A 26,871-nucleotide genomic window follows, 5' to 3' on the forward strand; every position below is an offset into this window, starting at 1 on the left:
GTGACTTTTGCCAACACTATGCTGATTTTGAAAATTGCTGTTGGTTTTTTTGTATAAAAAGGAAAAGCAAGCAGCTTTAACAGATAAAATAATCTTTTGAGACTTATGTTGACTCTTTTCCTGTGGATTACTTAGAACTGTTTGAACAGCAGTTCTTCTCTGTCTTACCCATAGGCATTGTTGTTCCATTTATTGAGGTTTGGATAGCTGAGTTATTGATCACAGTAAATATTGGTTCCTTTATGTCTGACCAGGTCTAGTGGAACACGGGCGAAACTGGGCAGCGATTGCCAAAATGGTTGGGACAAAAAGTGAAGCTCAGTGTAAGAATTTCTACTTCAACTACAAAAGGAGACACAACCTGGACAGTCTCCTCCAACAGCACAAACAGAAGGTGAGTGCTGTGGACATTGAATATTTTTCAGGAGAAAACTTGGATCTTTCTGAAGTTATGCATCACACTTCACTAAGGCTGTTTTGCAATCTCCACTGATTCCCTTTTCTACTTGTTTCTGTGTTGTGACATAAATCTGCTAGAAAGGGTGTCTGGTGCTCACTGACCTGTGACAGTAACCACTTCTTGCTTTAAAATGCAAGAGAAGGTTTTGTGCTAGGTAAAACACTTGAGCCTGAAGAGTTCTTCAGTGCTCTGAAAGCCACGTTCCTCACCAGTGCATGAGCAGCTGTAGATGTACAACAGCTCCTTGAAACACAGCTAGCACTGACCTTACCAGAGCAGGAGAGGTGGTAGAAGTTCAGGAACTGAAAGTTTGGGGGTGCTGAAAGTAGAATGCTGTGTGTTGGAATCCTCTAAGCTGCAGTGCTGCCCTGGTCTTCTCTCACTGAGGTGAAGAACATCAGTGTCTGTTTGCTGCAATTGTTGTTGTCCCCCAAATATTCCGTGAGACCATGGTTTGTTCCCAAACTTGGTTTTGGTCAGGAGCAGCAAAAGTTGGCTGAAGTTGAAAGAGTGTCCCCTTGTGAACGACTGTGCTAAATAGAGATTCTCTGTCCTTCATTTCAACCTCAGATTGGTAGATGGGAATGTGGTAAAAGGCAATAATTGTGAATTTTCAGTACTTTGTCAATGCTGTGTCTTCCTCAGTCTTCGCGAAGGCCCCGAGAGGAGCGAGATGTGTCCCAGTGTGAGAGTGTGGCTTCCACTGTGTCAGCTCAGGAGGATGAAGACATTGAAGCATCTAATGAAGAAGAGAACCCAGAAGACAGTGAAGGTAACTTTTCTGGGAAGGAAAGTGGTGTGTGCACAGAAAGGAGCCTATGTTTTGTGCTAATTTTATGCTCAGAAAGCTGTGTTCCACTTCATGATGTTGTTGTTGTTGTTCAAATGCTCTTTCAGTTGAGTTTCAGCAATTTGAACTCACTCAAGGGGATGCAGCATTTTTAGAATTTAGCAGCCTAAAGATGTTTGCTGCTTAGTATTTTGAGATGCTTTGATTATGCTGTCATCTGGAGTGTTGAGACAAATTGAATCAAATAAATGTAACCTTTGGTAGTTGGTAGTCTCAGTAAAGCTTCAGACAAGCAAATTCAAGTGGCTTTTTTTTGTTGTTGTTGTTGTTGTTGTGGTTTTATATATATATATTTGTTGGTTGCAACTGCTTATTTATAGACATTCAACATCAGTCAATCTTGGCTGGTCTTTTTTGAGGCAAAAGGCAATAGAATTCATAAACAATGAATGAGAGAAGATGACTAAGTGTTGGGTTTTGAGTAGTTGGTATTTTTTAGTTGCAGTGTTTCTGTAACTCAGCCAATTGCCCATTTCTATAATAAGTCAAAATGCATTGTTTTGCAGATGGGTTGGTTAAAATTGATGGATCCTTATTGCACCCAGTTTTTCAGATTTCATTGATTGAACCTTCACAGCAAAACATTTTTCCCCAGGTGCTGAAAATAGTTCTGATACAGAAAGTGCTCCATCTCCAACTCCAGCAGAACCCGCTAAACCAACTGAAGAAACTCCATCTGAGCCTGCTGCTCCAAAAGTAACCACTGAGGCTCCAGCAGAGCAGGAATCTGCCATTAAACCTGCAACCAGCACATCTCCCTCCTTACCAGCCCAAAGTGTAACAACAGCTGAAACTCAGAACCCTGAGCCACAGGTCAAGGAAGAAATAAACACTGAGACTGAGGAGCCTATGGAGGTGGACAGTAGAAGCCACTCAGCTGAAGCTAAGCCTGTGATTACTCTTCCAGTTCATACCAAAGTAGAACCTGTAGAGACTGAAATGAGGCTACCAGAGAATATTCAAGTGAAAATAGAGAGTGATACCAAAGAGAGAGAGATGGAGAAACCCAAGGAAAAGTCAGAACCAGAGGAAATGGACTACAGCCTGTCCCAGCAAGTTACTGCAGCCAGACCAGAATCCCATTCAGATAATGACTCCAGTGCCACCTGCAGTGCTGATGAGGAAGTTGATGGAGAACCTGACAGACAGGGGTGAGTAGGGCTTTGAATGGACAGTCTCTGGAGCTGTTTCTTGTTTGGGAATGGCTGACACCACTGAGGGTATTTGAAGTCTTTTCAGTGTTCTGTTGGTGCAGTTCCTGTGTCACCCCAGCGTGGCACTGGAGCCAGTGCCCCCTCCCTCTCAGTGGTTTAATATACACACAGTGCCAGGGATAGATGTTTAAATGTCAAAAGTATCCAGTGTCATGGAGTGCATGTGGGCTTTGGAAGAGTGCAGGTGATGGTGTTTGTGCACTCCCTTGCCTCTTCAAACATCATCTTTCCACAAATGTCTTAGCCCTCCCTGTGAAATAATTTTGTTGTAGACTACTGTTTATTTTCTGTGGACTAAATACATGTAGTCCTTCCTATCCTTTGTGTTTTTCCAAAGCACTCTCTACAAAGAAGGTTACATTGATGTAAGTACTGCATACATAAATTTCTGATGTGGGAGATTCTGAGCTCATATTTTGGTATTTCTGTGTAGTAGGAAAATATAGCAGCATATGTGCTGTGGAACAAAACACAACTTGGTTCTGACTTTTCAGCTCTTTGTCCAGTTTGATAATTGTGTTGGTTTTTTGAATTTAAAAGTTGTGGCTGTAGATTTTTTAAGATGTATAAACTTTTTCCTTTTGGTGATATTTTCCCCTTCTGCCTCTTTTTCCAGTATCTTCAGCAGAGAGTCAAAGCCCTCACTGTTAAATCCCACTGGGTCAATCCTGGTGTCATCCACAATAAAGCAAGGGCAGATGGACCTGCAACAGCTTCACCACCGAGCTGCTGTCATCCCACCTATGGTATGGGCAGTTTTCAGTGCTGTTTGAAGGAGTGTTTGTTGCTTCTATATCTAGTCAGGAAAAAAATTGTTAAACAAATGAAGAAAAATACAATTTGCTTTATTATTGTATTTTTCAGGGGGGAAATAGTTTAAGCACAACCAAGTATAAACCCAATAGCTTCAAACCAGCTGTGGACCTTTTGAAACACCCAGACTGCAGGGGGTAGTTGAGCTCCACAGCTCCTCCAGGAAGTGCCTGTGAGGCTGTCCCTGGCATTGTCCCTTTGCTGTCCCCAGGTTTCCTGCAGCCCCTGCTCTGTCCCCGTGGGCACCCCAGTGAGTGGTTACGCTCTCTACCAGCGGCACATCAAGGCCATGCACGAGTCAGCCCTGCTGGAGGAGCAGCGGCAGCGCCAGGAGCAGCTGGACATGGAATATCGGAGTGCTGTGAGCCCCTGTGGCACCTCCAAGAGCCCCAGTGTGGAGTGGGAAGGTTGGTGTTCCCTCAGCTGTGTTGGGATAACCAACACAGCTTTGTGCTGCCTGATTGGAGGGTGACAGTTTAGTGTGATAAGGAACTGATAATGAGCTGCTCCTTGCTGGAAGGGACCTGCCTGCTCTGCTGCACTTACTCTTGAAGAGCTGCCTTGTAACCCCTTTATATAAAGGCAGAAAACTGGTTCCACTTGGGTCAAACACAAAAATGAGTTGTTCCTACAGAGAAAGATGAACTATGTGGGTGAAAAAAGCAGATTATTCTGTTCTAGAGGGGTCTTTTCCAGAAGCTTAAGGTGAAGGTGGGAGTGTGTACTCCATGCAGTAAAACATTCGTCTTAACTGTGCTCGTACATGGATACTGAGACTGAAATAAGGCACAAAAGTTTGGTGGAATACTTCTTTTTAATTGCACTCTTTGTAACTGATGGGTGTGTCTGACACTGGGGTAGTCCCTTTATTAAAACTGTGCTGTGAATTGGACCTTTTGACTCCGATTTCTAACCCAGGGTTCTTCTCTTTCTGATAATTCAACCCTCCCAGGAAAACCAGTGGCCTATATGCCTTATGCTGAGGTCAAGAGAATAGAACAGGAAGCACAAGTGCAAAATGCAGCCACAAGGTCAGCATCACCCTACAGGTTATCTCCAAGAGAAGTCAATAAAGCCTCTCCCCAGCCTGAGATGAATGCAGCTCGCTACAGTGTCCCTCCAGGTAAAGAATTGGAGGATTAAATTATTCTCTGAACACTTTGTGAGTTAATAGAAGAAAGATAATTTTCTGTGTGTGTGTGAATAGCTGCTCAGTGTTTTTCTAGCCTAGTGAGGCTGTACTGTGCTATTTCTGTTCACACTGCAATGTTTAATGTACAATTTTCCCCCTCAAGTTCTCCAGCCAGCCCCTCACCAGGTGATAACCAATATTCCTGAAGGAGTTCGCCTGCCCACAACCAGACCCACCAGGCCACCACCACCTCTCATTCCATCCTCCAAAACCAGTGTGCCATCAGAAAAACCTTCCTTCATCATGGGAGGCTCGATCTCACAAGTAAGAGAATTATTGTTTGAAAATCTGTCTTACATCAATTTTTTTTCCCCTTTCTCCAATCTTTAACTTTTTGTACTCAGTTATGGAGTCACAGCATTAACCCTTAAGGCCTATCTGTACATATAATTCTAAAATTACAGGAATTACAGGAGCTTTAGAAATGGAACATTTACTCTCATTTAAGGGCATGGATATCCAGTTTAGGTGATCTGCATCTCCAAACTACCAGTGACACTCCACTCCTGCTGCTCTGAGCTTTGGGACATGGCAGTGGGGCACTGTAGCCTTTCCAGATGGGATCATAGTAGTTTTATCATTCTCCTTTAAAAGAGACACATGAGTTAATTCCAGAAACAAGAATTAACATCTATTTGTTGTTTCAGGGAACACCTGGCACATATTTAACATCCCACAGTCAAGCTTCCTATGCCCAAGAAACTGCAAAGCCATCAGTGGGTTCTATATCCCTTGGGCTGCCAAGGCAGCAAGAGTCAGCCAAATCTGGTAAGCAAAGAAAAGCTGACATGTTTTTATACAGGCTATTTAATGATCCATAATTAAAGGATATTAAAAAACCTCAACCTTTCTCTCTTTCTTCTCCTCAATAGCTTCTCTGCCCTATATCAAACAAGAAGAATTCTCACCCAGAAGCCAGAATTCCCAACCTGAGGGACTCCTGGTCAGGGCACAACATGAAAGTGTGGTGCGAGGTAAAGAAAGTCACACAGATCAAAAAACTCTTGTCAGAGCCTGACAAAACCGAGAGAATTAACTGCTCAAGTGTTATTTTAAAGTATTCTGTGATTATATAAGTATCATAGGATTACAGGGTTAATTTGTTCCCTGTTTTCCAAGGCATGTGTATTTGTAGCTGGCTCCTCTTGTCTGCATGGCTCACTTAAAAATATTTGTTAGGAGCCATGCCAATTTCAAAATAAAGTTGCTCACTACAGCAAATCTATCAAAAGAAAATAAATTAACTGCTGTGAGTTAATGCTGTAAAATACTTATAGTCTGTAAAAGGCTATGTTAAAAGAGGAAACAGCCTAACTGCCTCATATGCCAGCTGTTAAATTGAAATTTCCCATGTATTTTAATGTAAACTAACAGTTCTTAATAGAATTTTTAATTATTTCAAATGGAGTGGATTTTTTTTATTATCTTATTTATCAGGATGTCTTTATTTTAAATCAGGTACCACAACGATACAGGAGGGGAGTATAACACGAGGAACTCCAACCAATAAAGTTTCAGTTGAGACCATTCCTTCTTTGAGGGGCTCCATAACTCAGGTATTTTAACTTTTACAGGTGGGAAGGCTGTAGCAAAAAAGATCTTAATCTTCAGACTCTCATTGTGAATGTATTTGCATGTCTGAAAAAGTAAATTATTATCACAGGGTAGGAACTGCCTTGGGAAAAGAACTTTCAATCCAATCAGATGTTCAAACCCCACTATTGCTGCAGTCAGCATTACCATGATTTAATCTTCATATATATGAGTTTTCAAACCTTTAAGTAATACCAGAGCCTTTGGTAAGCCTAACTGAGGGCAACTTTCCTGAAAATTGCATCACACCTGGGTTTAAATATTCAAACCAAGTGTAACCAGTCTTGTGCAGATTCTATTTAAATCCAAGAAGGGAAATTCAGGCCCTTTGTCTTATCATTTTAAATGCTGCTGTTTTGGTTGGTTTGGCATCCCTTTGTACAGAGAACAATTGCCTTAATTCTGCTTTGAGATGAGAAGGAGAGGTTTCATTGCTTTGGACAGAAATAAACCTAATGGCACCATGTGGTATATGTTATCCTCCCCCCAGATGGTATTTATAGGTTAAATGTTCCAGGCTGTAAAATACACTGGTAATATTGTTTAACAAGGTAGCAGAAATTATCTTACTCATATTTAGTTTAAATGTCTATAATAGAGGCAGAAATTTAAGCCATAAATTGATAAATTAGTTGATTTTATAGACCTAAAAGTTCTTTTGGTTTTGTTGCATTTCCCCTTCACTCCTGCCTGTTCCCTAATGGCTCAGAGCCTGTGAATTGATTGCTGTGCTGGGTTTGCTCACAGGGTACCCCAGCCCTGGCCCAGCCCGGCATCGCCGCCGACGCGCTGCTCAAGGGAACCATCACCCGCCTGGCCACCGAGGACAGCAGCCCAGAGAAGTGCAGGGACGAGGCCTCAGCCAAGGGCCATGTCATTTATGAAGGCAAAAGTGGGCATATTCTGTCTTATGATGGTGAGTATTTGTGTGTTCTACCTGATCAAAGTCAGGTTCTGCTTTGATAACCCATGGCTGAAGTGTTTCTGCTTCCAAGCAGATGCATGTTTAAAATATAGTTCAACTATTCCTTTGCCATTTATTTCCCATCTGTCATTGGATTGTATTGTGAAAATGGAAATAACCAGGTTTAAAGTAACCTGTATTAAAATAAAAATAAATGCATCATGTAACTTTCAAGTTCAGTTGAAATATTGATAAATGAGTAACTTAACAAGTAACTTTTTGACAAACTGTAAAGGCTCTTTTTAAGATTGATATTTAATATTATGATATTATATTGAATTTGAGTTGTTTAAATATTAATGATCTGTGGTCTCATGAATGTAATATTCATGTGTCCTTTTTTGTTGTCCACATTTCCTGACCACACTCTTGTACATTTTGCCAGCTATAAAAAATGTCCGTGAAGGAACAAGGAGTCCAAGAACTGCTCATGAAATTGGTTTAAAGAGAACCTATGATACAATGGAAGGAAATATAAAGCAGGGGATGTCACTGAGGGAGTCTCCAGGGTCTGCACCATTGGAAGGTAAAACCAGCTGCTTGCAAGATGTTTTATCTTTTATCCATTGATGTAAGAGCATTTAGCGTTATCTTAGGGTGCAGACTAAGAGAAGTTAGATGTAAATCACACTAATGACCAAATCCATGCAATAACACTGCAGTTAGAGCATGCTGGAAACAGGACTGGAGTAGCTCCCAGTGTTCTTTTCTGTTTTACCACAGCTGCTGCTACTGCAGGTGGCACTTCTGCTCTCAGCACATCTGACAGATGTCCCTGGCTCTCCACAATCCCAGTGGTCCTGTGGAGCTCAAACACTGGGTCACATCAGCACAGCCTCTGCCACACCCTTTAGTTAAATATTGGTATCACACTGTCCTGACCTTTTGCATTCCTTCAAGAAACCTCCTTGAACTGCAGGATCCTGCTTCAGGGCATCCCTAGTGCTGTGGTGTTTTAATAAACTGTAATCAAACAATGCCTGCAGAGGCCAAGGCAGGTCATTATATAACTTTTCTGATTATTTTGTAAAAATGCAAACACAAGAAAATGTTTCCTGCCTCAACCATGGAACCTGGCTCATTAAAAGCATTTTGTCCCATTTTTGGGTAGTCCTTAGAGACTATTTTGTGGACCTGTCTGTCAGATGGAATGTGAGGTTTGTATGCTGCACACAGAAATTCAGTGTTTCCTCTAAATTGCTGATGCATTTGACTCTTTGGGCTCTTTTGGCATCTGAGGAGCTGCTCTTGTACTTCTGTGATTTGTCTCATCAGTGACACATTTTCTGTCTTCAAACTGTGAAAAAATTTAAATGTTTTGAGCACTTTGTTTAGATTCTTACTGTAGATACAGTAAAATCATCTCTTCCCCAACGATTCAGTATGAACTTTGATAATTTGGAGGATGCTGAGGCATATTTCGGGGTTTTTTTTCTTGGTTCCACTTCCCACCATGAACACCTTTCTATCTAGGCAAGGAAAGTGGAGTGTGAGAAAAGCAGTGACTGCTTTTGAAACAAAGGTTAAGCTTAATTATAAAAAACACCTCCTGTCTTCTAAATATGTTAAAACTTGCAACTATGCAATAGCACAAATACTTGAACAGAAAGATTATTTTTTAAGGGCAGGAGGTGTTTATAACATGTTGCTGCAATGCCTGGCATACTGAGGCATGGCCCTCTGGGCACTGCCAGGGTGCAGATACCATCTCTCATGTAGAAGGAGGAGGGGGTTTGTTGGTTTGGAGGTTGGATTTTTTTTAACACTTGTTTCATTCTCTAAATTACCTTCATTTTAATTTTAGGTTTAATCTGCCGAGCGCTGCCTCGGGGTAGCCCACACGCTGAACTAAAGGAGAGAACAGTCTTGTCTGGCTCTATCATGCAAGGTGAGCTATTGCAGGCTTAGCAATATTGCAATTAGCAATAATTAATCCTCAAAAATCTGGATTTCTGAACCTTAAAGCTCTTATTAACTGTGAGAGGTGTGTTAAAGGTGGAGCTTATTTTATGAAAAGTTTTCAGAGCATAAATCAGCAGCTTTTTGATATGCTGTGTTAAAAGCTAGTCTGTAAACACAGATTTTATTTCTTATTGGAAAATAGACTTTTTAATATGAATGCTTGGTAATCAGCACTTTTAAAAAATTATCACAAATAATTCTGTAGATGCATTTATTTCTTTTGTTTCAGCACCTGAAATAACACAGGAGGTTTTCTGTAATATATTGTTCAATATTATTTTTGTGATGATTTTTTTAGACTTTGAGTATCTTACCACAGACTACAACAAACCAAAGTTTCACTGTTATATGTAATTAGTTACTCTGCTTATGATAAAAGAGACTTAGCAGCTATTAATACCAGTCATGTGACCCTTTCCTTCTATAAAAGGCACACCAAGAGCAACAGCTGAAAGTTTTGAAGAAGGTTTGAAGTACCCCAAGCAGATCAAGAGAGAGTCTCCTCCCATCAGGACGTTTGAAGGAGCCATCACCAAGGGCAAGCCCTACGATGGGGTCACCACCATAAAGGAGATGGGTCGCTCCATCCATGAGATCCCAAGGCAGGACCTCTTAAGCCAAGAGAGCCGCAAGACTCCTGAAATGGTGCAGACAACCAGGCCAATCATAGAAGGCTCCATATCTCAGGTAAATACAGAAAGCACTGTTACACTCACACAGGAGTCAATCAGCTCAGGCTCTGCGAGTTTTTCCCACAACATGACCTTAACCTGAACTTTTCCTCCTCTTCAGGGCACACCCATAAAATATGAAAGCAACTCTGGCCAGTCTGCCATCAAACACAATGTAAAATCTTTAATCACTGGACCAAGCAAGCTGCCCCGGGGAATGCCTCAGCTGGAAATGGTGCCAGAAAACGTGAAGGTGGTGGAGCGAGGAAAATACGAAGATGTGAAGACCGGGGATGCCGTGCGGTCCCGTCACACGTCCGTAGTCAGCTCTGGTCCCTCTGTTCTCAGGTCAACCCTTCATGAAACTCCCAAATCACAGCTGAGCCCTGGGATTTATGATGATACAAATGCTCGGAGGACACCTGTGAACTATCAGAGTCCAATGTCCAGGAGTTCACCTATGATGAATAGAGTTAGTGAGGGTACGTCATTCCTGTCCACAGCAAGACAAATGGTTTCATTATTTGAATTTTTTATGTACTCCTTTCTTCTTTATTTTATTCTAGTGGCTTGTCTCAATTTGGAAGTTGGCTAGGTGAATTTTAGAAGGCTGTAAGCTGTTATAAGCTGTTTATAAGAAAATTAAAATCTGCCGTAATAGAAGAGGGAAGTGGGAATGCAATTCAGTCTCAATTTGCATTTGATGATGAGTCAATTGAGAGTGGTACCTCCAAGGATAATGTTTTAAGGGCAGAAGTTATTCCTAATTTTAAAATGTCTAGATGAGGAAGATGTTTTAGTGAAGTGTAAACAATCTTAAAGTACAGTTCTTTCAGCAGAAATGTTTTATGATATAAAATATTCTCTGTGCTTTGTTGTATTGCAGTCATTGAAAATGTTCCTTGGGAACCAGTGTATTTTTACAGTTAAATTTTCCACAGAGAAATAGGCATTTTATTAACTTGGGTTTTTCATTGCTTTTAGCTGGAGTATCTTCTGGGAAGTCAGCAAATCATGAAAGGAAGAACACGCTCACTCCAACACAGAGGGAGAGTGTGCCAGCAAAATCTCCAGTCCCAGGGGTTGATCCTGTAGTGGCTCACAGTCCTTTTGACCCTCACCACAGAGGAGCAACTCCTGAAGTCTACAGGGGTCACCTCCCTCCCCATTTAGATCCTGCTATGCCATTTCACAGGGCTCTGGATCCTGGTAAATACATTTGTGTTGGCTTTTTTTAGTTTTAGAAATACCATGAGCTTTCATGCACAGAAAGGATACCTTTATAAGGCAGTTATCAAATGGCCAGATATCAGTTATAAGGTTATAAGTATTTATTGTTGTGGTTTGACATCAGTTTAGTGGTAATTTAATATCTAACCAAGATACTTAGTAAATTAGTAGTGTATAATGTTGTAACTTCCCTTCAGAACTGCCAACTTGCTTCTGTTTGGTTAAAAAGTTCACAGTATTTATAGAAAAGTATTCATGGAATGTATTAAAAGCTTTCAAGAAAGCTTTGCAAGGAAGGATGTGGAAGAGGCTGGAGAATTAAAATGTAATTCTATATAATTATATATAGACATGTATTCTATATAAGTCCTTTGTTCAAGACTGATTATTTTCACTGAAGAATTATCAGGTGATATTAAATACAGTGGCTTCCTTTTAACCTATCCCTCAGTTTACTTCTGTGAGGTATTTTCTAAGTTCTTTAGGTATTTCAGCCTTTTACATTTTCAGAATTTCAGAATTTATAGTTCTATTAAAGTCATCTCTCCAGTCTGAATTGTTCAGCACTTTCAGTGTGCATGCAGTGCAGAAATTCAATAAAACACCAATATTAAAATGCTATTTTCACTCATTTGGCACCAACTAGAGAGACTCAATAGCACCTCTCACTGAAGCTTTACAAACACCTGAAAGTTTTATTTTATCCAGAATCATCCTGCTTCCTAAATGCCTCCTTTTCCCTCCTCTCACCCTCAGCTGCTGCTGCTTACCTGTTCCAAAGGCAGCTGTCCCCCACGCCGGGGTACCCCAGCCAGTACCAGCTGTACGCCATGGAGAACACGCGCCAGACCATCCTCAACGACTACATCACCTCCCAGCAGATGCAAGTGAACCTCCGGCCCGATGTCACCAGGGGATTGTCCCCCAGGGAGCAAACTTTGGCACTCCCTTATGCAGGAGCACGAGGTGGGCCTGCCTCTCTTTCTGTAATCCTCTTAAAATTGTGTTTTGGCTGTGCCAGCGGTGGTTTGGATGCGCTCGTACAAGGCTGTGTGTACAGATGTGTTCATCCTGTAGTGATCATGGATGTCTGACAGCTCATTTGCAAATGGTCTTTTGTGGAAAGGAAAAGCACCTCTATAATCAATATTTTTAAGGAGAAGTCTCTGAGAGTTACTGGTGTTCCAAGAGCCAGATTGTTTTCTGCTTCTTTAAATTGATGATTAGAACCGTATTTAGCTCACCATCAAACTTCAGAAAAGAGAATTATATCAAAATGATAACTGATGATTAGAACCGTATTTATGATTCACCATCAAACTTCAGAAAAGAGAATTATATCAAAATGATAATTTCTTCAAAAAGAATATAAAAGCAACAGCCAGAAGTGTAGTGTTTGTGATAACAATGCTGATCATTTTATATTTTGGGTAATACCCAAAATTGCTAAAAGGTGGGATTATTGAATAGAAGTGAAGTGCATTTTTCCAAAGGGCAGTTAAAGGGAGTGCTACAAATGCAAATTCTGACTTTGTATGCTCCTAAATTGCTGATTGCCAGATCTAAGAGAGTATAACCAGCTGGAATATAGCTCTACACTTGCCTTATTGTATTTTCTCCACCAAACATTCATTGCTGACTGTGTAGACCATGTCCTGGAGTGGCCATTCTCACGTGTGTCATCTCCTGACAGGAATCATTGACCTGAACAATATGGCCCCCACTATATTAGTGCCTCATCCTGGAGGAACCAGCACCCCACCCATGGAGAGAATCACATATATCCCTGGCACCCAGCTTACCTTCCCTCCCAGGCCTTACAACCCTGCTTCTCTGTCACCAGGTAAGAGCTCTCATGGCTTGGTGATGGCTTGAATTGTCTGACATGCTGAGAGAATTGACCATCTTTATTCAGCTTTCATTAATGCCATCTTTTGATGTTTTCTCAGGAGATGCTTTTTGCGTGCACCTCTCACTTGGATAGCAAAGGGGTTTTGTGATATCCTGTGTAGTTACAGTAGAAGTGCTGTCAAATTCTGAATTTGCCTCATTCTGTCAGGTCTTTATTTGTAGTAATTTGACTGTAATTAACTAACCCTACTTTACATGTGTTGAAGGGTAGAATTGGGGTCTATGAGCTGTGTAGTTTCTAACTGTATAGCCACCACTTTAGTAAAAGGCTTTTGAGCCTTCCACTGTCACTGTATGTTAAACTTTTGTCTTCCTAGATAAGTGGATAGTCTTGAGTGGAATTAAAATGTATTTCGGAAATTTTGCTGCAAGTGTATGGCAAAATATTTAGGCAAGTGTTTACATTGCCATGCTTCACTTAAGTAAATTTTTTTGCTCCTTCATTTTACCTTGTGGACTTTTCAGGACACCCCACACACCTGGCAGCTTCTGCAGCTGCAAATGCTGAAAGGGAACGGGAAAGGGAAAGGGAGAAGGAACGGGAAAGGGAGCGGGAACGTGAACGAGAGCGGGAGAGAGAACGAGAACGAGAGAGGGAGAGAATCACCTCAGTCCCTGCTGAGCTGTATCTCCGACCAGGTGAGGGCACATGGATACACTTGGATCACTTGTCTTGTACACTGTAACTGCTCATTTTATGCAGTCACTGTTAGCAAATACCATTTACAGTTTGCTTTTACTCTGCACTTCAGAGAGGTTCCTGTTGCCCAGCAGTTCTGGTCGTATTGCAACTTCTGCAGCTTTCTCTCAAAGCAATGTAGCACCTAAAGAGGAGTGAATCCTCATTGTCACTGGCACAGCTTGCATGCCATTTAGAGCATTGTGAACAGATTTAAGTCTTTAATAGATACCATCACATCCAGAGTGGTGGAGACAGCTGGGAAGGGATGTGGAGGAGGCAGCATGGATACATAGTCCTGCATTGCTATAAGAGTATCCAGAGTGGTGGAGACAGCTGGGAAGGGATGTGGAGGAGACAGCATTGATTCACAGTGCCACGCTGTTGTAAGAGTAATCATTTCTTTTGGTTTGTTCCCCTCTGCTCTGTCCTGCAGGTGCAGAGCAGCCTGGCAGACCCGGCAGTCACGGATACGTCCGGTCCCCATCCCCCTCTGTCAGAAGCCAGGAAAACATTCTGCAGCAAAGGCCAAGTATATTCCAAGGAACCAATGGGACAAGTGTAATCACACCTTTGGATCCTGCTGCTCAACTACGTATCATGTATGTTTTAGAAGTTAATGTGGCACAGATATCTGTTCTAATATTTCAGCTTATTAAAAAGTGCATTTAGGGTTATTTCACTATATGAAATATAGTGGATTATTGGATATATCTAAAAAGTGCATTTAGGGTTAAGGATATTTCACTATATGAAATATAGTGGATTATTGGATATATCAGAGCATTTTCATCAGTGAATTTTGGGTAGAAATTAGTGTCAGAAAAGCTTTGCTTTATTTTGTTCATGGCTCTAGTTCTTTCCATGTGATGTAATTGAGGCTATTCAATGTTTGCCCACAGGCAGCTCACCCCTGGAGCTCCCTCTATCACTCAAGGCTTGCCAGCTTCCCGTTACAACACTGCTGCTGATGCCCTGGCAGCACTCGTGGATGCTGCAGCCTCTGCTCCTCAGATGGAAGTGGCCAAAGCAAAGGAGAGCAAGCACGAAGGAACCAGGATAGAAGAGAACATGGGCCGCAGGTCAGCTGTGGTGACTGACCAGCAGCAGATGGAGCAGAAGACCCTGGAGGTAGAAAAGAGGCCTGTGCAGTGCCCCTATACATCTGCAAATTACTCTGGTGGCAAGTCCCAGGGACAGACTTCATCAGTAGTCTATTCAGAGGCTGGTAAAGAGAAAGGACCTCCTCCTAAATCCAGGTACGAGGAAGAGCTGAGAACTCGAGGAAAGACCACAATTACTGCTGCTAACTTCATAGATGTGATCATCACTCGCCAGATTGCTTCAGACAAGGATGCTCGAGATAGGGGCTCTCAAAGTTCAGATTCTTCCAGTAGTTGTACGTATCTTAGTAACTCTCTACTTCTTTGCTGTCTGTCTTAGCCTTTAGGGAAATGATGTGAAATGATTCAGATGTTTAATGATAAAATATTCAGCTCTGCAAAGCAGAAACTTGATAGACAAATACAGATTTTGCATATAGTTACTCTTGCAAAATCAGAGTTGTTTGCTTTATTCAGATTCCATGTTACAGCATGAATGCAGGATCATAAGAGTAACCTTTTCAGAAGCCAGGAAATTGAAAATTACTTGGTTTATGTTGGAACACTGTTTCATGGAAGTTTTTGTATCATCATGGTTGTGAGAAGGCAACAGTGTTTTGACTCTCATTCTCTGGTGCCATTTTACTGGAAGCACTGGTGTTGCTAAGTATAGGCAACAAAAATTTTCTGTCATATTTACATCTTATTGCACAACCTTTGCTTGATATGCAGTGTCCTCACACCGGTATGAAGCTCCTGGAGATGCCATTGAGGTGATCAGCCCTGCAAATTCACCTGTACCTGCTCAAGAAAAGCTGCAGCCCTATCAACAAGAGACACCCAAACCAAGCCAGGCAGAGAGTAAGTTCATCTACGTGTGGAAATATTCTCACAGCCACCTTTTTTAGATTTGTAAGCACAGAAGTTTCAAACCTTGAAGCATAATAGAGTGACCTTTTCTGTTTCAAGCAGCTGACCCCAACAGGCCGTACGAGGGCCCCATTCACCGCTACAGGACACAACAGGAGCCCCCCTCACCCCAGCAACCTCCACCTCCCTCTTCCCAGGCAGAGGGGATGGCACATGTGCCCAGGACGCATCGGCTCATCACCCTTGCTGATCACATCTGTGTAGGTTTTATAATTATGGCTTTTATTTGAGAGAATTACAAAATATTGTATCTGAATATCTACACTGTGGCCAGTGTCTAACCAAGATCTCTTTTCTATTTCTTTTGGTGACATCCAGCAAATTATCACACAAGACTTTGCTAGAAACCAAGCAGCTTCTCAGGCCTCTTTGCAGCCTCCCACCACTACATTCCAGAATTCCACCCCTGCTCCAGCACCTGTTTCTGGCCGGGCAAAGACCTCGAACCGCTACAGCCCCGAGGCGCAGCCACAGCCCGTGCACCACCAGCGGCCAGGGGCCAGAGTGTCCCCTGAGAACCTCTCTGACAAGGCCAGGGGAAGGTAATGCAGGGATTCAGTCTAACTGCAAGTTTAGTTGATGCCCAGATATGATATTGATATAAAGTAGCGCAGTAATCTTGGTGGAGATTGGAAGTAAAGGCGCTTTTTGATCTTATTTTTAGGCAAAGTCTGTCTCCTACTCTTTCATCAATTGCTTGGCTCCATAACATAAGTTATAACTGTCTTCCCTTTGCTACTTCTCTTAATTTCCAGTCTTCAGAGAGCTGAAAATATGTAATAACTTAAAACTTACCACAGTTGTTATGGACAATGCATTGTCATGTTTTTAAGATCACCAAGCTTACTAAAGCATATAACATGTAACTACACCTAAGCAGTTATGTAGAACCTGTAAAATTACATTTTAGAGTTAGAGTCAACTACTTCTGTACATGCATTGAGAGTAATTGTCTGTCTCTGAATCGTGGCTGTAGGCCTGGAAAATCTCCAGAGAGGAGTCATGTCCCCTCAGAGCCCTACGAGCCAATCTCGCCACCTCAGGTCCCGGTTGTACATGAGAAACAGGAAAATGTTCTTTTGCTTTCCCAAAGAACTGAGCCTACTGAACAGAGGTAGGTGTAAAACTGACTTTTAAAAACGTACTTCTGGATCTTTGTGCTGCAAACTGTGTCTTTATTAAAGAGCAGTTCAACTGACCTTCCTCTGTCAATCCTTCTGCACTAACATCCAAAACTTGCTATTTGGAAGGTGCTTTGGGAAGGTTGAGGGACAGGTCACATGTTGGTGCTTTATCTTAAGTTTCTTGGTGCAAGCAGAGTGTTCTGTGTCACATCTGAGAGAATGTTAGAGTGAAACTCCTCGTGGTTGCCAGTTCTGTAAAACTGAAGTGAGTTTTGAGAAAGGTCACAGTTTTTATTAAGTTATTCAGTCTTCTCCTGCCTGTTGGATTCCTCGATACTCTCCTGGTGGAGAGGAGAGGAACCCAGGCTTCCAGCACTCATGGTGCTGCAGCAGTTAATCACTTGAAATATCACTAAGCTAAGGAGGTTCCAGGAGGAGTGAAGTGGGGAGTCCATGGATGGGGCAGCCCTGTCCCAGTCTCTCAGATCTGCACCACAAAACTGCACAGCACCTTCACGTGCCCCCTGGCAGTGCTGGTGTCTGCAAACCTGTGGGAGATGCACACTGGAGTGGGTGCTCCTGTATTTGCCCCGCTGAGGAAGGAAGAGCACCCAAAGTAGTTATTAAAACCTCATGCTGGTAAAACTGATTCTAATTTTCTTGGGGTTTTCCACTCTGCGGTTCCTGCAGGACTGTCACAGTCCATGATGGATGTTAGGTAGATGCAAAGGGATTTCCAGGAACATGGCAGGGAATATTGCACTTTTTAGGAATGTAAGGATCTTGGGCTAGGAAATTTAGATTATTTTTTACTTCATTTTTAGATAGTTTTTTAATTTACGTACGAATTGTTTGGTTTTTTAATTCAAGCTTATTTGTCAGATTGCTGCTGCTTAAGCAAACTCAGTTGTTATTGAGCCCCCCCAGTGTTCATATGACTGTTGGTAGTTTCTGCCTGACTGCTTTTGGGAAGATTTAAATGTGCATCTTACAAGTTCTGTCTCTTTGACACGTGTTGGTCTTGGCAGGACTGACTCTCGCTCTCCAGGCAGTATCAGTTACCTGCCTTCGTTTTTCACCAAACTTGAGAACACTTCACCCATGGTAAAATCCAAGAAACAGGAGATATTTCGAAAGCTGAACTCATCTGGTGGAGGTGACTCTGACATGGGTATGCAGGACTTGCCTTTTCACTCAATTTTTCCAGCTTAAGCTTCATGTGGCTTCCACCTGCAGATGTCCTGACCTAAATATGATCAAATAATACAAATTAATATAAATCTATTAATATAAAACACATATAATAATTTATGACCATAGCACTAGAAGGTTAGATTTTTTTAAAATGCTGTTGTATTTAGGACTGTCACATCATTTTAACACTTAATTTAAGAGGTGAAAACCACGTAATTAATGAGAGAGTTGTTAAAACATGATATTATTCTAACTAACTGTGTCTGTAATTTGCTTTGTATCAATACTGCACATTTTCCTATTTGGAAAGGTGTCTTGAAACTAAAAAGTTTGTGTTTTCTTGGCCCTTATGATTATGTCTTTTAAACAGCATTTTAATATAATTCCAGTAATGAACACTGACATTGTGTAATATGACACTAGAAATATATTTTTGCCTTTTGTTTGTGCAGTAGGGCTACTGCTGATCACTTAGTGATCATCAGTACTAAAAAAATTCAGTGAAATGTTGTGTTTTAATTGCAGCAACTGCTCAGCCAGGGACTGAAATATTCAATTTGCCAGCAGTCACTACCTCAGGTAAGTTCTTCAATAAAAGCAACAACATACGTTTCAGAAAAATATAATGTCTTTAATATCTTAAATTTATACTCTTTGGGGAGTCCAGTAAAAGAGGAAAATGGTGCAAATTTAAAAGCTAATATCCTATATGAAAACTTATTTGCTGCACCATAAGGAAAAGCAAATGACCAAATCTTCCCCACACTTTGTAATTTCTCCGAGATACACTTTTTGCCTCCCTTCCCACCTTTCCCTGTGTTTTCTCTTCTCTCCCAGGTGCAGTCAGCTCTAGGGGTCACTCCTTTGCAGATCCTGCCAGTAATCTGGGTCTGGAAGACATTATTAGGAAAGCACTGATGGGAAACTTTGATGACAAGAGTGAGGAGCACGGGGTTGTCATGTCCCAGCCTCTCGCGGTGGCTCCGGGCAGCTCCGGCGCCGCGGTACCGGCGAGTAACGAGACACGGAGGGAAGAAGCCAATCCATCTCCAAATTCAGGTATTGCAGCTCCCAAATATCCCAGGGCCTTAAAGAGAATAAATAAATCAAGGGTTTGAATAACGTGGTATCACTGAAAATCGCTGTCTTTCCTCTGTAATTGGCAGAGGTGGTGTTTGTATTTATCGTCCTGGCTTTTCCAACAACACTGATGGAACAGGAAAAGGAGAACAGGGTGTATTGGATACCTAAAGCTTCTCAGTGCTATCTGATAATTTCTAGAAACAAACACACAGAGACTAAAATGTGGTTGGTGAAATCTGTCCCTTCTGTTGCCAGGTGGGGCAGTCAGCAAGCAGAAGCTCATTGGCAAGTCAAACAGTAGGAAGTCAAAGTCTCCAATTCCTGGGCAGGGATATTTGGGAACTGAAAGACCTTCTTCTGTCTCATCTGTACATTCAGAAGGGGACTACCACAGACAGACTCCAGTGTGGGCCTGGGAAGACAGGCCTTCATCAACAGGTGAGGAACAGGCTTCTTTCAAAGGTGTTTGCAGTCTCAGATGTTGCACTGTAACTCTGGATATTGGCCACAAGTTCCCAGCATGTGGGGGTTTTCTGCAGTGGATTTTCTGCTAATTGGCACAAGCCAGGCCAACACAGATCTCTCAGAACAGCTCATGTTTTTGCCTTTTGATGCAGGTTCCACCCAGTTTCCATACAACCCTCTGACCATGAGGATGCTGAGCAGCACCCCCCCGACCTCCATCGCCTGTGCCCCCCCGTCCATGAGCCAAGCAACCACTCACCCACAGAACAGGATCTGGGAGAGAGAGCCTGCACCACTGCTTTCAGCACAATATGAGACTCTGTCTGACAGTGATGACTGAACTATGCAGATTTTTTTTTTTTTTTTAATTTGCGGGTCAAAAAAAGAAATCTATTTTTGACTTGTGCCCACAGAGACTTTCCAAGAGAGCAAGGGCCACACAATGAAGAATTGCTGGAGAGTCCGTGAAATGCCTTCTGCACAGGCTGTGTGTTGGAGGATTGTGGTGGAGAAGGTTGACTTACTAAAGATAAATATGTAAAGAGTTTTTAAAAATGTGGACTATTCCTGCTCTACATCTATTTGTAAAGAAAACCATAATGTCTTTTAAATCATTCTTCTGTAAATAGAGAGTACTTTTTGCAGTGTTTTTTCCCTTGCTATAGTATCTGGTGTACTTATGTTCAAATCATTGCCTAAACTTTGGGGGTCATTTTGTAATTTTTTTTAAGCATTTTCTCCAGTGTAGAATACTCTTCATAACCCTAGCCTCCCTCTCAGCCTAGCCTAACCAGAACCCCAACCTCCCTACCATCATTGCCCATTTAATGCCGTGCCACTTCCTGCAGGCATTGTGCTTTTATATTTTTTTTTTTCCCTAGACACACTTTCTCAGTGGTGTTCAAGCTCTTGTGAAAATGTTGATTTTTAAGACTGACCCCTTAGTGAATTCTGTACATTAACATAACTCCAGTTTGCTGGAATAAGATGATATATTTCTTTGGAATTTGAAATTCTGCCACATTGTAAATTGGTGCAGTTGGTTTTATTTAGCAACACTGCAGAAATATTATTGCATGGGTATGTTATGGTTCGTTTTTAAAAGGTTAAAGAAACAAAAAAAGAACAGCTTCTGGAGGCATACCTCACTGTTATGCACACTGGGAATTTTAACTGTGCCCTAAAAGCCTATTCTTAGTGTTCTCTGTTTCTGCATTGTATGCAGTCAAAACAGGCTACTAAATTTTACTGTCATATTTAACCACAGCAAATGGCTTTTCTGAACAGAGGCTCTGGGTGGGTTGATAAATCCTTTAAGAAGAAAAAGCTCCACATCCCAAGTTTAAATAAAACAAAGTGCTTTTATAGAATAATTGAGCAACACACGAGTCAACTACTTGGCTTCTGTTAGAACCAGTTTGAAATAGGTACTGTGATTTTTTCCTTCCTCCAATCTGATTTAAAAATCTTTATGTAATAATTATTTTAAAGTCTGCGTCCCAGTCCCTGTCCCTCTAAGCAAGCTTTTGGTGGAAGTCCTTACAAATGCTTGGCTTAACTCCTGAAGTGTGCAATACTTGTTAGGGTGATTTTTATTTTTAAATTGTATATGGTACTAGGAGAGTCTCCTTAATCGTTCATCTATCAATGCTTGCTATGGTATGCTTGTAGCTCATGTACACATCCATCTGGGCAGTGGTGTCACAGGGTGTCCTGACATCCCCCTCCAAAAGCATCTTCATTTTATGCTGCACTGACCTCAGGAAGAGAATTCAAATCTTCTGGGGTAGAAGGACTGATTCACAGATAGCACTGAGCTGGGGGGTGGCCTGGTCTGTCAGATTCCAAACTGCTTTTGCATCTCATTGATCAACAGGGTCTTTGCCTTGGAGTTATTTTCCAGTGAAAAATATTTTGCATTTTGCCGCTGTATTTGTGATGCGTTGTATGGAAGGTGTAATGCAGTGTGTAACCTTGAGTCGTGTGAGCTCTGCAGCCCGTGGACTGTCATGGTCCACTTACAAACAGGAAGAAGCACAGAACTATTTATCAATAGCAAATTTATTTCCAGTCCTTTAAGGAAAGCCTTTTTGCCCCAAGTGTGGGAAACAAAATTCCAAAGGAACTCATCTGGAAACTTGACACTGTTGAAAATACAGAACTATTTTGCTACTTTTTTTAAACACTGCATCAGAGTAGATCCGTTGGCAGTCTTAAATCTCCTTGCAGTCTTTCTCTGAGAAAGATTTCTCTCATCCTCCCCTCCTTTACCCTTCTGGCTTGAAGCAGTGAAGTTTTCATCCTGTTTGTAGACCTGTGCTCTTATTTTGACTTTCTTTTTTGGTTCCCACAGCAACATATACTGGAAAACGAGTTGATCTGCCCTCTGTAGATTTAAATTTGGAGTGGAGAGTTAAGTTCCATTCTTAAACTCACTTGTTCTCACTTTCTTAGTGTAACAAATACAATGTGAAAGAGGCATGTACAGACAAATGTCTTTGCTACCTGTACAGTAAGTATAGCATGTTCATTGCAAAGCTTCATGTTACTGCTGCAGCAGCAGCAAGATACCCAAAGTAGGATAGTCACAATCTCCTAAGATACAGTTTGAGTGGCATTTGCACATAAAATGTTGCTGCTTTTTTTTTGTCTGTTATCCGAGTTTTAACTTCTCCAGTGTAAAAACCTCTCCAGAGCCTAAGTTAGGGTTTACCACAATTCCAGTAATCTTCAAGTATGGAATTACATCTGCCCTGTTTCAAACAGGAAGGTGTTTGTAAGTCATGTTTACAAAGTGTAGTTTACTACAAATTTTTACCTGATTTCTGATCAGCGCTTTCACAATGCTTTCATCTTGATATGGTTCGTGATTCTGATATGAAATCATTTAAGACTTGAAAAACCCATGCATCATAATTTCCACACAATGTCTTCACTAGACAGTGACTTCTGGATTCAGACCAATCAATAAAGGGGATCAGTTCTCCACTTGCTTTTCCTGTGTCTCCCTTTTGTTTTGCAGCATCAGGCAAGACCCTGCTCCCAGGGTGCTGCAGGGTTCCCAGGTGACACTGCTGCCCTCCAAGCTCTGCTGCTTCAAACCCCAAACCCAGCACTTGAGGGAGGGTTGGCTCTGATGTCCCAGAGCCTTTCTGTCAGCACAGCCCTATTTCTATTTCCTAGCTTGCTGAGAACAAAGCTCTGTATGTGACTGAAGTTTTACAGCTTCAATGAAGTTCTGCTCTAGAAAACCTGTGTGCCTCCTCCTCTTAGCTCAAAGTTCAGAGATAAGGCTGCTACTGTAAGTAAATTAATAATGATGTAATTACATTGAGGGTTGTACCAACCAGCTGCACTTCTGACAACTGAGAAGTTAAAATTGTTCTTGGATAGTGACAGAATTAGTTTTACTAAATATGGATTTGGTGATTTCTGGTTTACTTCTCCTCTTTCTTTAACATCAGGCTTCCTAGCAGGGCTGAACTGAGAAATTCTGTTGTCTAAAGCAGCTGTTCATACTTGATTCACATGAAGGCACGTAGCTGACAAAGCTGGGTTTGTACACAGCACCTTTTCCAACAGGAAGCCTCAGCATTCAAGCACTGACCTATCCAAGAGAGAAGACAACTCTGGCACTCCGTGTGCTCTCATTGCAGCCAAGTGTTTGATTTCTGACAGCAGCTCTGTGTGCTAACAGCCTCACCCCTCCTCTGAGAGGACAAGCTCTATCTTTGGATGCTAAATGAAGAAATACATTTGATCTACAGGGAGCTGCAGCTCTGTTGCAGGGCAGGTACAGCCTGGGAGATGCTCTGCTGCAGTTCAAACGTGCTGAACTGCAGCACTGATAGAAGTACAGCCCCTGCTGTGCTGTGCAACATGTAAACAGTGAGACAGTTCCTGCCTGTTCCTTTTCAAGACTTGCTTTAGGACAGCCATGATTTGAACCTGAACACTTCTGTGGGCAGGCAGGAGTAGCAAACTGACTCTAACACAGTATTAATACCAGACCAGACTTGCACTTAGGCAGCCAAAATTAAATCACTTAGCACAGTAGGTCAGTCAAACCACAGATTACACCACAAATTCACACAGTTAAGATTTCACACCTTTATTTTGGGCTGTTAGGCAGTGGCAGCCCTTCCTCTTAAGCAGTCCTGAAACTCCTCATTGCTGTTTCTCTGGAGAATTGCACCAAGCTGCTGCCAGGCTGCCTGTGCTGAGCAACCCTTGCTGCCTTCAGCCACCTCAAGGTTGGACTTTGTGGCCAAACTTATTTGGAGCCCTTTCTCCTCTTGGCCAGCTCAGCTAGTTCCTCCTGGATATGCTGGACAGAAGCAGCATCTCCCTTCTGCTGTGCCTGCTTGAGAGCTTCTTTGTACACTTGTTTTGCTTGCAGGAAATCTTCTGTAGCAAGAAGGAAAAAAAGCTTGGCTACCCAGTTCCATCACCCATTGTCAGAGCCCCCTCCTGATGCTGATCACATGCAAAGGACAAGGACTGCTTGGAACACATCAAGATCTAGGGAGGCTCAGAAAACATCCTGCCAGGTTGCCAACTCTGAGAGCAGGAGAGCAGCAGTGATGATGGGACCTGGTGCTGCTTCAGCATTAAAATCTCACAGAAACAAATCTCAAATCTCATGCATGTCTTCTGTCCTTTTGGAAAAGTTACTGGACACAAAGGACATGGGAAACAAGATCCCCTGGAAACACTTTGGGACAGTTTGTGAAAGCAATCCTAAGTCAGATCTACTGCCTAAACTAAAACTAATTACTCCAAACCAGCACTGTAGTTCAGCCTTGCAACACAGATCCAGATCTCTGCAGTCAGCACCAGCTCAGTGACAGGCTGGGTATTTATTCACTGACCTTTGTGCATGAGGATTGCTGCCAGGTTGTTGAGCACCATGTGCTCCTCGGGGTGCTGTGTGTCCCTTGCCAGCTCTGCTGCCCTCCTGCTGTAGGTGTGAGCCTCCTCGTAGCGTCCCTGGGCGTCCAGCACCGTCGCCAGGTCATTCATCAGCACCACACTCTGCACCAGGAGGGAAAAGGGAAGCTTGTGGAGCAGTCTGGGGCAGCAGAAGCACCACATTCATTCCCTGCCACACCAGTTAATGCAGTATTTCCCAGAGAAGTGTTCAGTAAGGAAGTGTCCTGTATTTCTGTATTTGCATGCTCATCCTTCCTGGCAGGAAAACAGCCTGGTAGTGCTGATGTCTGATGGCAGCAGAGCTGCTCCAAGGCTGCCTCATTCCCTCCAGATCAGCCTTTCCTTCCCTGGAGTCCTACTGCTGTACAAATCACCTGTGGATGAGTCTCTCCCTGAACATCATTTGATATCTGCAGAGCCTTCTCGTACATTTTTTGTGCTGCTGGGAGCTCGTTGATGTTCAGGAGGTAGCGGCCGTAGGAGTCCAGGCTCATCCCAAGCAGGAGCTGGGTGTTGGCCTTTTCTTCAGCTGCAAACAGAGAGGAGTGAAGTGATCACTGCCACAAGATCCAGCATGAACACCCATCCTACCACAGCAGGAAACTCAGGCAGTGGGAAGAGAATGGATTGACATGAAGATGGTGCTTAGGAATACAGAAACAAAATCAAGGACAGGGAAATGGAGAAAAGAGAGGAGCCTTTGGCAGACAAGGCTGCCCACCTGATAAGACATCCTCAGGCAAGTCCTTCTGCTTGGCAATCTTCTCCTCTAAGGTCAGGATGCAGAACTGGTAGCCAGCTACAGCTAATTTGTGCCTGCAAAGTGCAAAGCAAAGCTCCTATTCCTGAAGGATCCCTCATTAAAGAGCCTCTGCTTGGCCACCCCACCAGCACTGCAAAGCTGAGGTGAAAGCAGGTGCCCCCTCCAGCTGGGAACTCACTGTTTCTGAGCAGCATAGATACTGGCCAGCTTGAGGGACACCTCAAGGACAGCATTGTCATCCTGCCAGGAGGACACAACGCAACTGTTACTCTTTTTGTACCTCCCCAACAGAAACATTACTTTGTCAGAGAGTTTAGACCATAAAAATCCCCATCTTGTTGCCTCCACTGCTGCCATCCGTTAAATATTGCCAATTTCCAGTAAGAGGCATTACAGCACAAGAAATAAGGGCAAGAGAAGGGCAGCGCTGGGAGCCTGTCTCAGAACATACCTCCTTTGTGTCCCCTGCAAGCATATAGCTCATTGTTGCTTTGTAGAGCTTTTCTGCCTGAAACAAGAATTTTGAAGAGGATACTGAGAAATGATGGCATTTAAACAAAACAGAGGCAAACTACATAGAGGGACCTGGCTCAAATTTGTTGCATTTACACTACACCAAGCGCAGTTAGAAGTGAAAGGCTGACCAGAGCCCCGTGGTACTGACCCAGTGGCTCCTTTCAGTTTCTCCTTGAGCAATGCTGCAGCAGCCAGGCCTTTACCCTGTCTGCGAGCTCAGGGCTTCCCTGATTCTCCTTGGAGGAGCCACCCCTGTGCTCAACTGCAGCATTTCACAGAAAGAAGTGTTCCTTCGCCTGCACACCGTGTTGGAGCTCAAAATTTACCTGTGAGAGCATCTTTCTTAACCTGGTGTGCTCATGGGCTGCAGTCCTGAGTTAGATCATTCTTTTTTGCACTAGGACATCTCTGCCCCACAGCTCTGAGTCTGCAGCATCCCACACCTTTGAGACCATGCACAAGATGCCAACCTCTAAAAATTCATTGGGAAAACGCAGAGTTACTCACATTGTCCAGCTGTCCCTGCATGTAGGCCACGTTCCCCATCTGCAAGAGACAGACAGTGCTCAAGCTCCACCAAGGCAGCGCGGACGAGCCTCAGCCGCTTTTCCTTCTCCCTCGGGCAGCGCCGTGCCCACGGCTCTCACCATGCTGTAGGTGTAGATGATGGCCTGCCTGTTCTCCTGCTGGTGCGCCCGCCGCAGGGCCTGGTGCAGGAGCTGCTCGGCCTCGGCCAGCTCCCCCTTCATGACGCTGAGCTGCGGGGCAGCGGGACGGGTCAGCACCGGGCTCGGTCAGCACCGGGCTCGGTCAGCACCGGGCTCGGTCAGCACCGGGCCGGGCCCCGCGCCCGCAGCCCCCGCAGCGCCTCACCTTGGCTCTCTTCAGCAGCAGGACGATGGCGTCCTCGCCGTCCTCCTCGGCGTCCCGCGGGAACAGGGAGAACCCTGCGGGGACAGCGCGGTGGGTGCCCGGTGCCGGCCGCGCGGTGCCCGTGCCCGCCGCCCCGCTCACCTCCCAGGAAGGCCAGCGCAGCGCCGCCCGGCCGTGCCCAGCGCGGCCGCGCCCGCCCCGCCCCCGCGGTGTCCCCGGTGTCCCCCGGTCCAGGCGGGCCGGGGCAGGGCGGGGCAGCGCCGGGGACACAGCCGGGACAGCGCCCGCGGCAGCGCGGCCGCCACCGCCGCCATCCCCTGCGGGCCCTTTAAGGGCGCGCGCGCGCCGC

The 26,871-nt window shown here is 43.4% G+C and overlaps 2 protein-coding genes across 10 annotated transcripts in view; one reads left to right on the forward strand and one right to left on the reverse strand.

The window, feature by feature from the left end:
* Positions 1-20,105, forward strand: part of NCOR1 (nuclear receptor corepressor 1) — a 53,066-nt gene extending 32,961 nt beyond the window's left edge. For 7 of the 9 annotated variants that reach the window (XM_041423178.1, XM_041423176.1, XM_041423175.1 and 4 more), the window contains 30 exons: positions 255-394; positions 1,106-1,232; positions 1,906-2,461; positions 3,141-3,270; positions 3,549-3,744; positions 4,290-4,460; positions 4,633-4,793; positions 5,177-5,297; positions 5,402-5,503; positions 5,988-6,085; positions 6,870-7,038; positions 7,472-7,612; positions 8,891-8,974; positions 9,479-9,735; positions 9,841-10,201; positions 10,704-10,928; positions 11,706-11,915; positions 12,643-12,792; positions 13,326-13,499; positions 13,976-14,141; positions 14,442-14,938; positions 15,375-15,503; positions 15,612-15,772; positions 15,891-16,114; positions 16,549-16,686; positions 17,725-17,867; positions 18,416-18,469; positions 18,728-18,949; positions 19,229-19,411; positions 19,591-20,105. In XM_041423178.1, coding sequence (XP_041279112.1) covers positions 255-394; positions 1,106-1,232; positions 1,906-2,461; positions 3,141-3,270; positions 3,549-3,744; positions 4,290-4,460; positions 4,633-4,793; positions 5,177-5,297; positions 5,402-5,503; positions 5,988-6,085; positions 6,870-7,038; positions 7,472-7,612; positions 8,891-8,974; positions 9,479-9,735; positions 9,841-10,201; positions 10,704-10,928; positions 11,706-11,915; positions 12,643-12,792; positions 13,326-13,499; positions 13,976-14,141; positions 14,442-14,938; positions 15,375-15,503; positions 15,612-15,772; positions 15,891-16,114; positions 16,549-16,686; positions 17,725-17,867; positions 18,416-18,469; positions 18,728-18,949; positions 19,229-19,411; positions 19,591-19,778 — 5,678 coding nt within the window. In that variant the 3' untranslated portion in view covers positions 19,779-20,105. The remainder of the gene's footprint in view (positions 1-254; positions 395-1,105; positions 1,233-1,905; positions 2,462-3,140; positions 3,271-3,548; positions 3,745-4,289; positions 4,461-4,632; positions 4,794-5,176; positions 5,298-5,401; positions 5,504-5,987; positions 6,086-6,869; positions 7,039-7,471; positions 7,613-8,890; positions 8,975-9,478; positions 9,736-9,840; positions 10,202-10,703; positions 10,929-11,705; positions 11,916-12,642; positions 12,793-13,325; positions 13,500-13,975; positions 14,142-14,441; positions 14,939-15,374; positions 15,504-15,611; positions 15,773-15,890; positions 16,115-16,548; positions 16,687-17,724; positions 17,868-18,415; positions 18,470-18,727; positions 18,950-19,228; positions 19,412-19,590) is intronic. The other 2 variants (XM_041423179.1, XM_041423181.1) reach the window with 1 other exon arrangement.
* A 3,428-nt stretch (positions 20,106-23,533) lies between these two features.
* Positions 23,534-26,851, reverse strand: TTC19 (tetratricopeptide repeat domain 19). Its single transcript, XM_041423189.1, is given in 11 exon segments — positions 23,534-23,845; positions 24,310-24,472; positions 24,745-24,899; positions 25,092-25,186; positions 25,312-25,373; positions 25,585-25,641; positions 26,157-26,195; positions 26,297-26,407; positions 26,523-26,596; positions 26,664-26,716; positions 26,718-26,851. Coding segments are annotated over 11 exon segments (1,062 nt in total). The 5' UTR covers positions 26,837-26,851; the 3' UTR covers positions 23,534-23,711.
* Between the last annotated feature and the right edge of the window lie 20 nt (positions 26,852-26,871).

Source organism: Onychostruthus taczanowskii, unplaced genomic scaffold (assembly GCF_017590055.1).
Source record: "Onychostruthus taczanowskii isolate IOZ18803 unplaced genomic scaffold, ASM1759005v1 scaffold75, whole genome shotgun sequence".
Lineage (NCBI taxonomy): Eukaryota > Metazoa > Chordata > Aves > Passeriformes > Passeridae > Onychostruthus > Onychostruthus taczanowskii.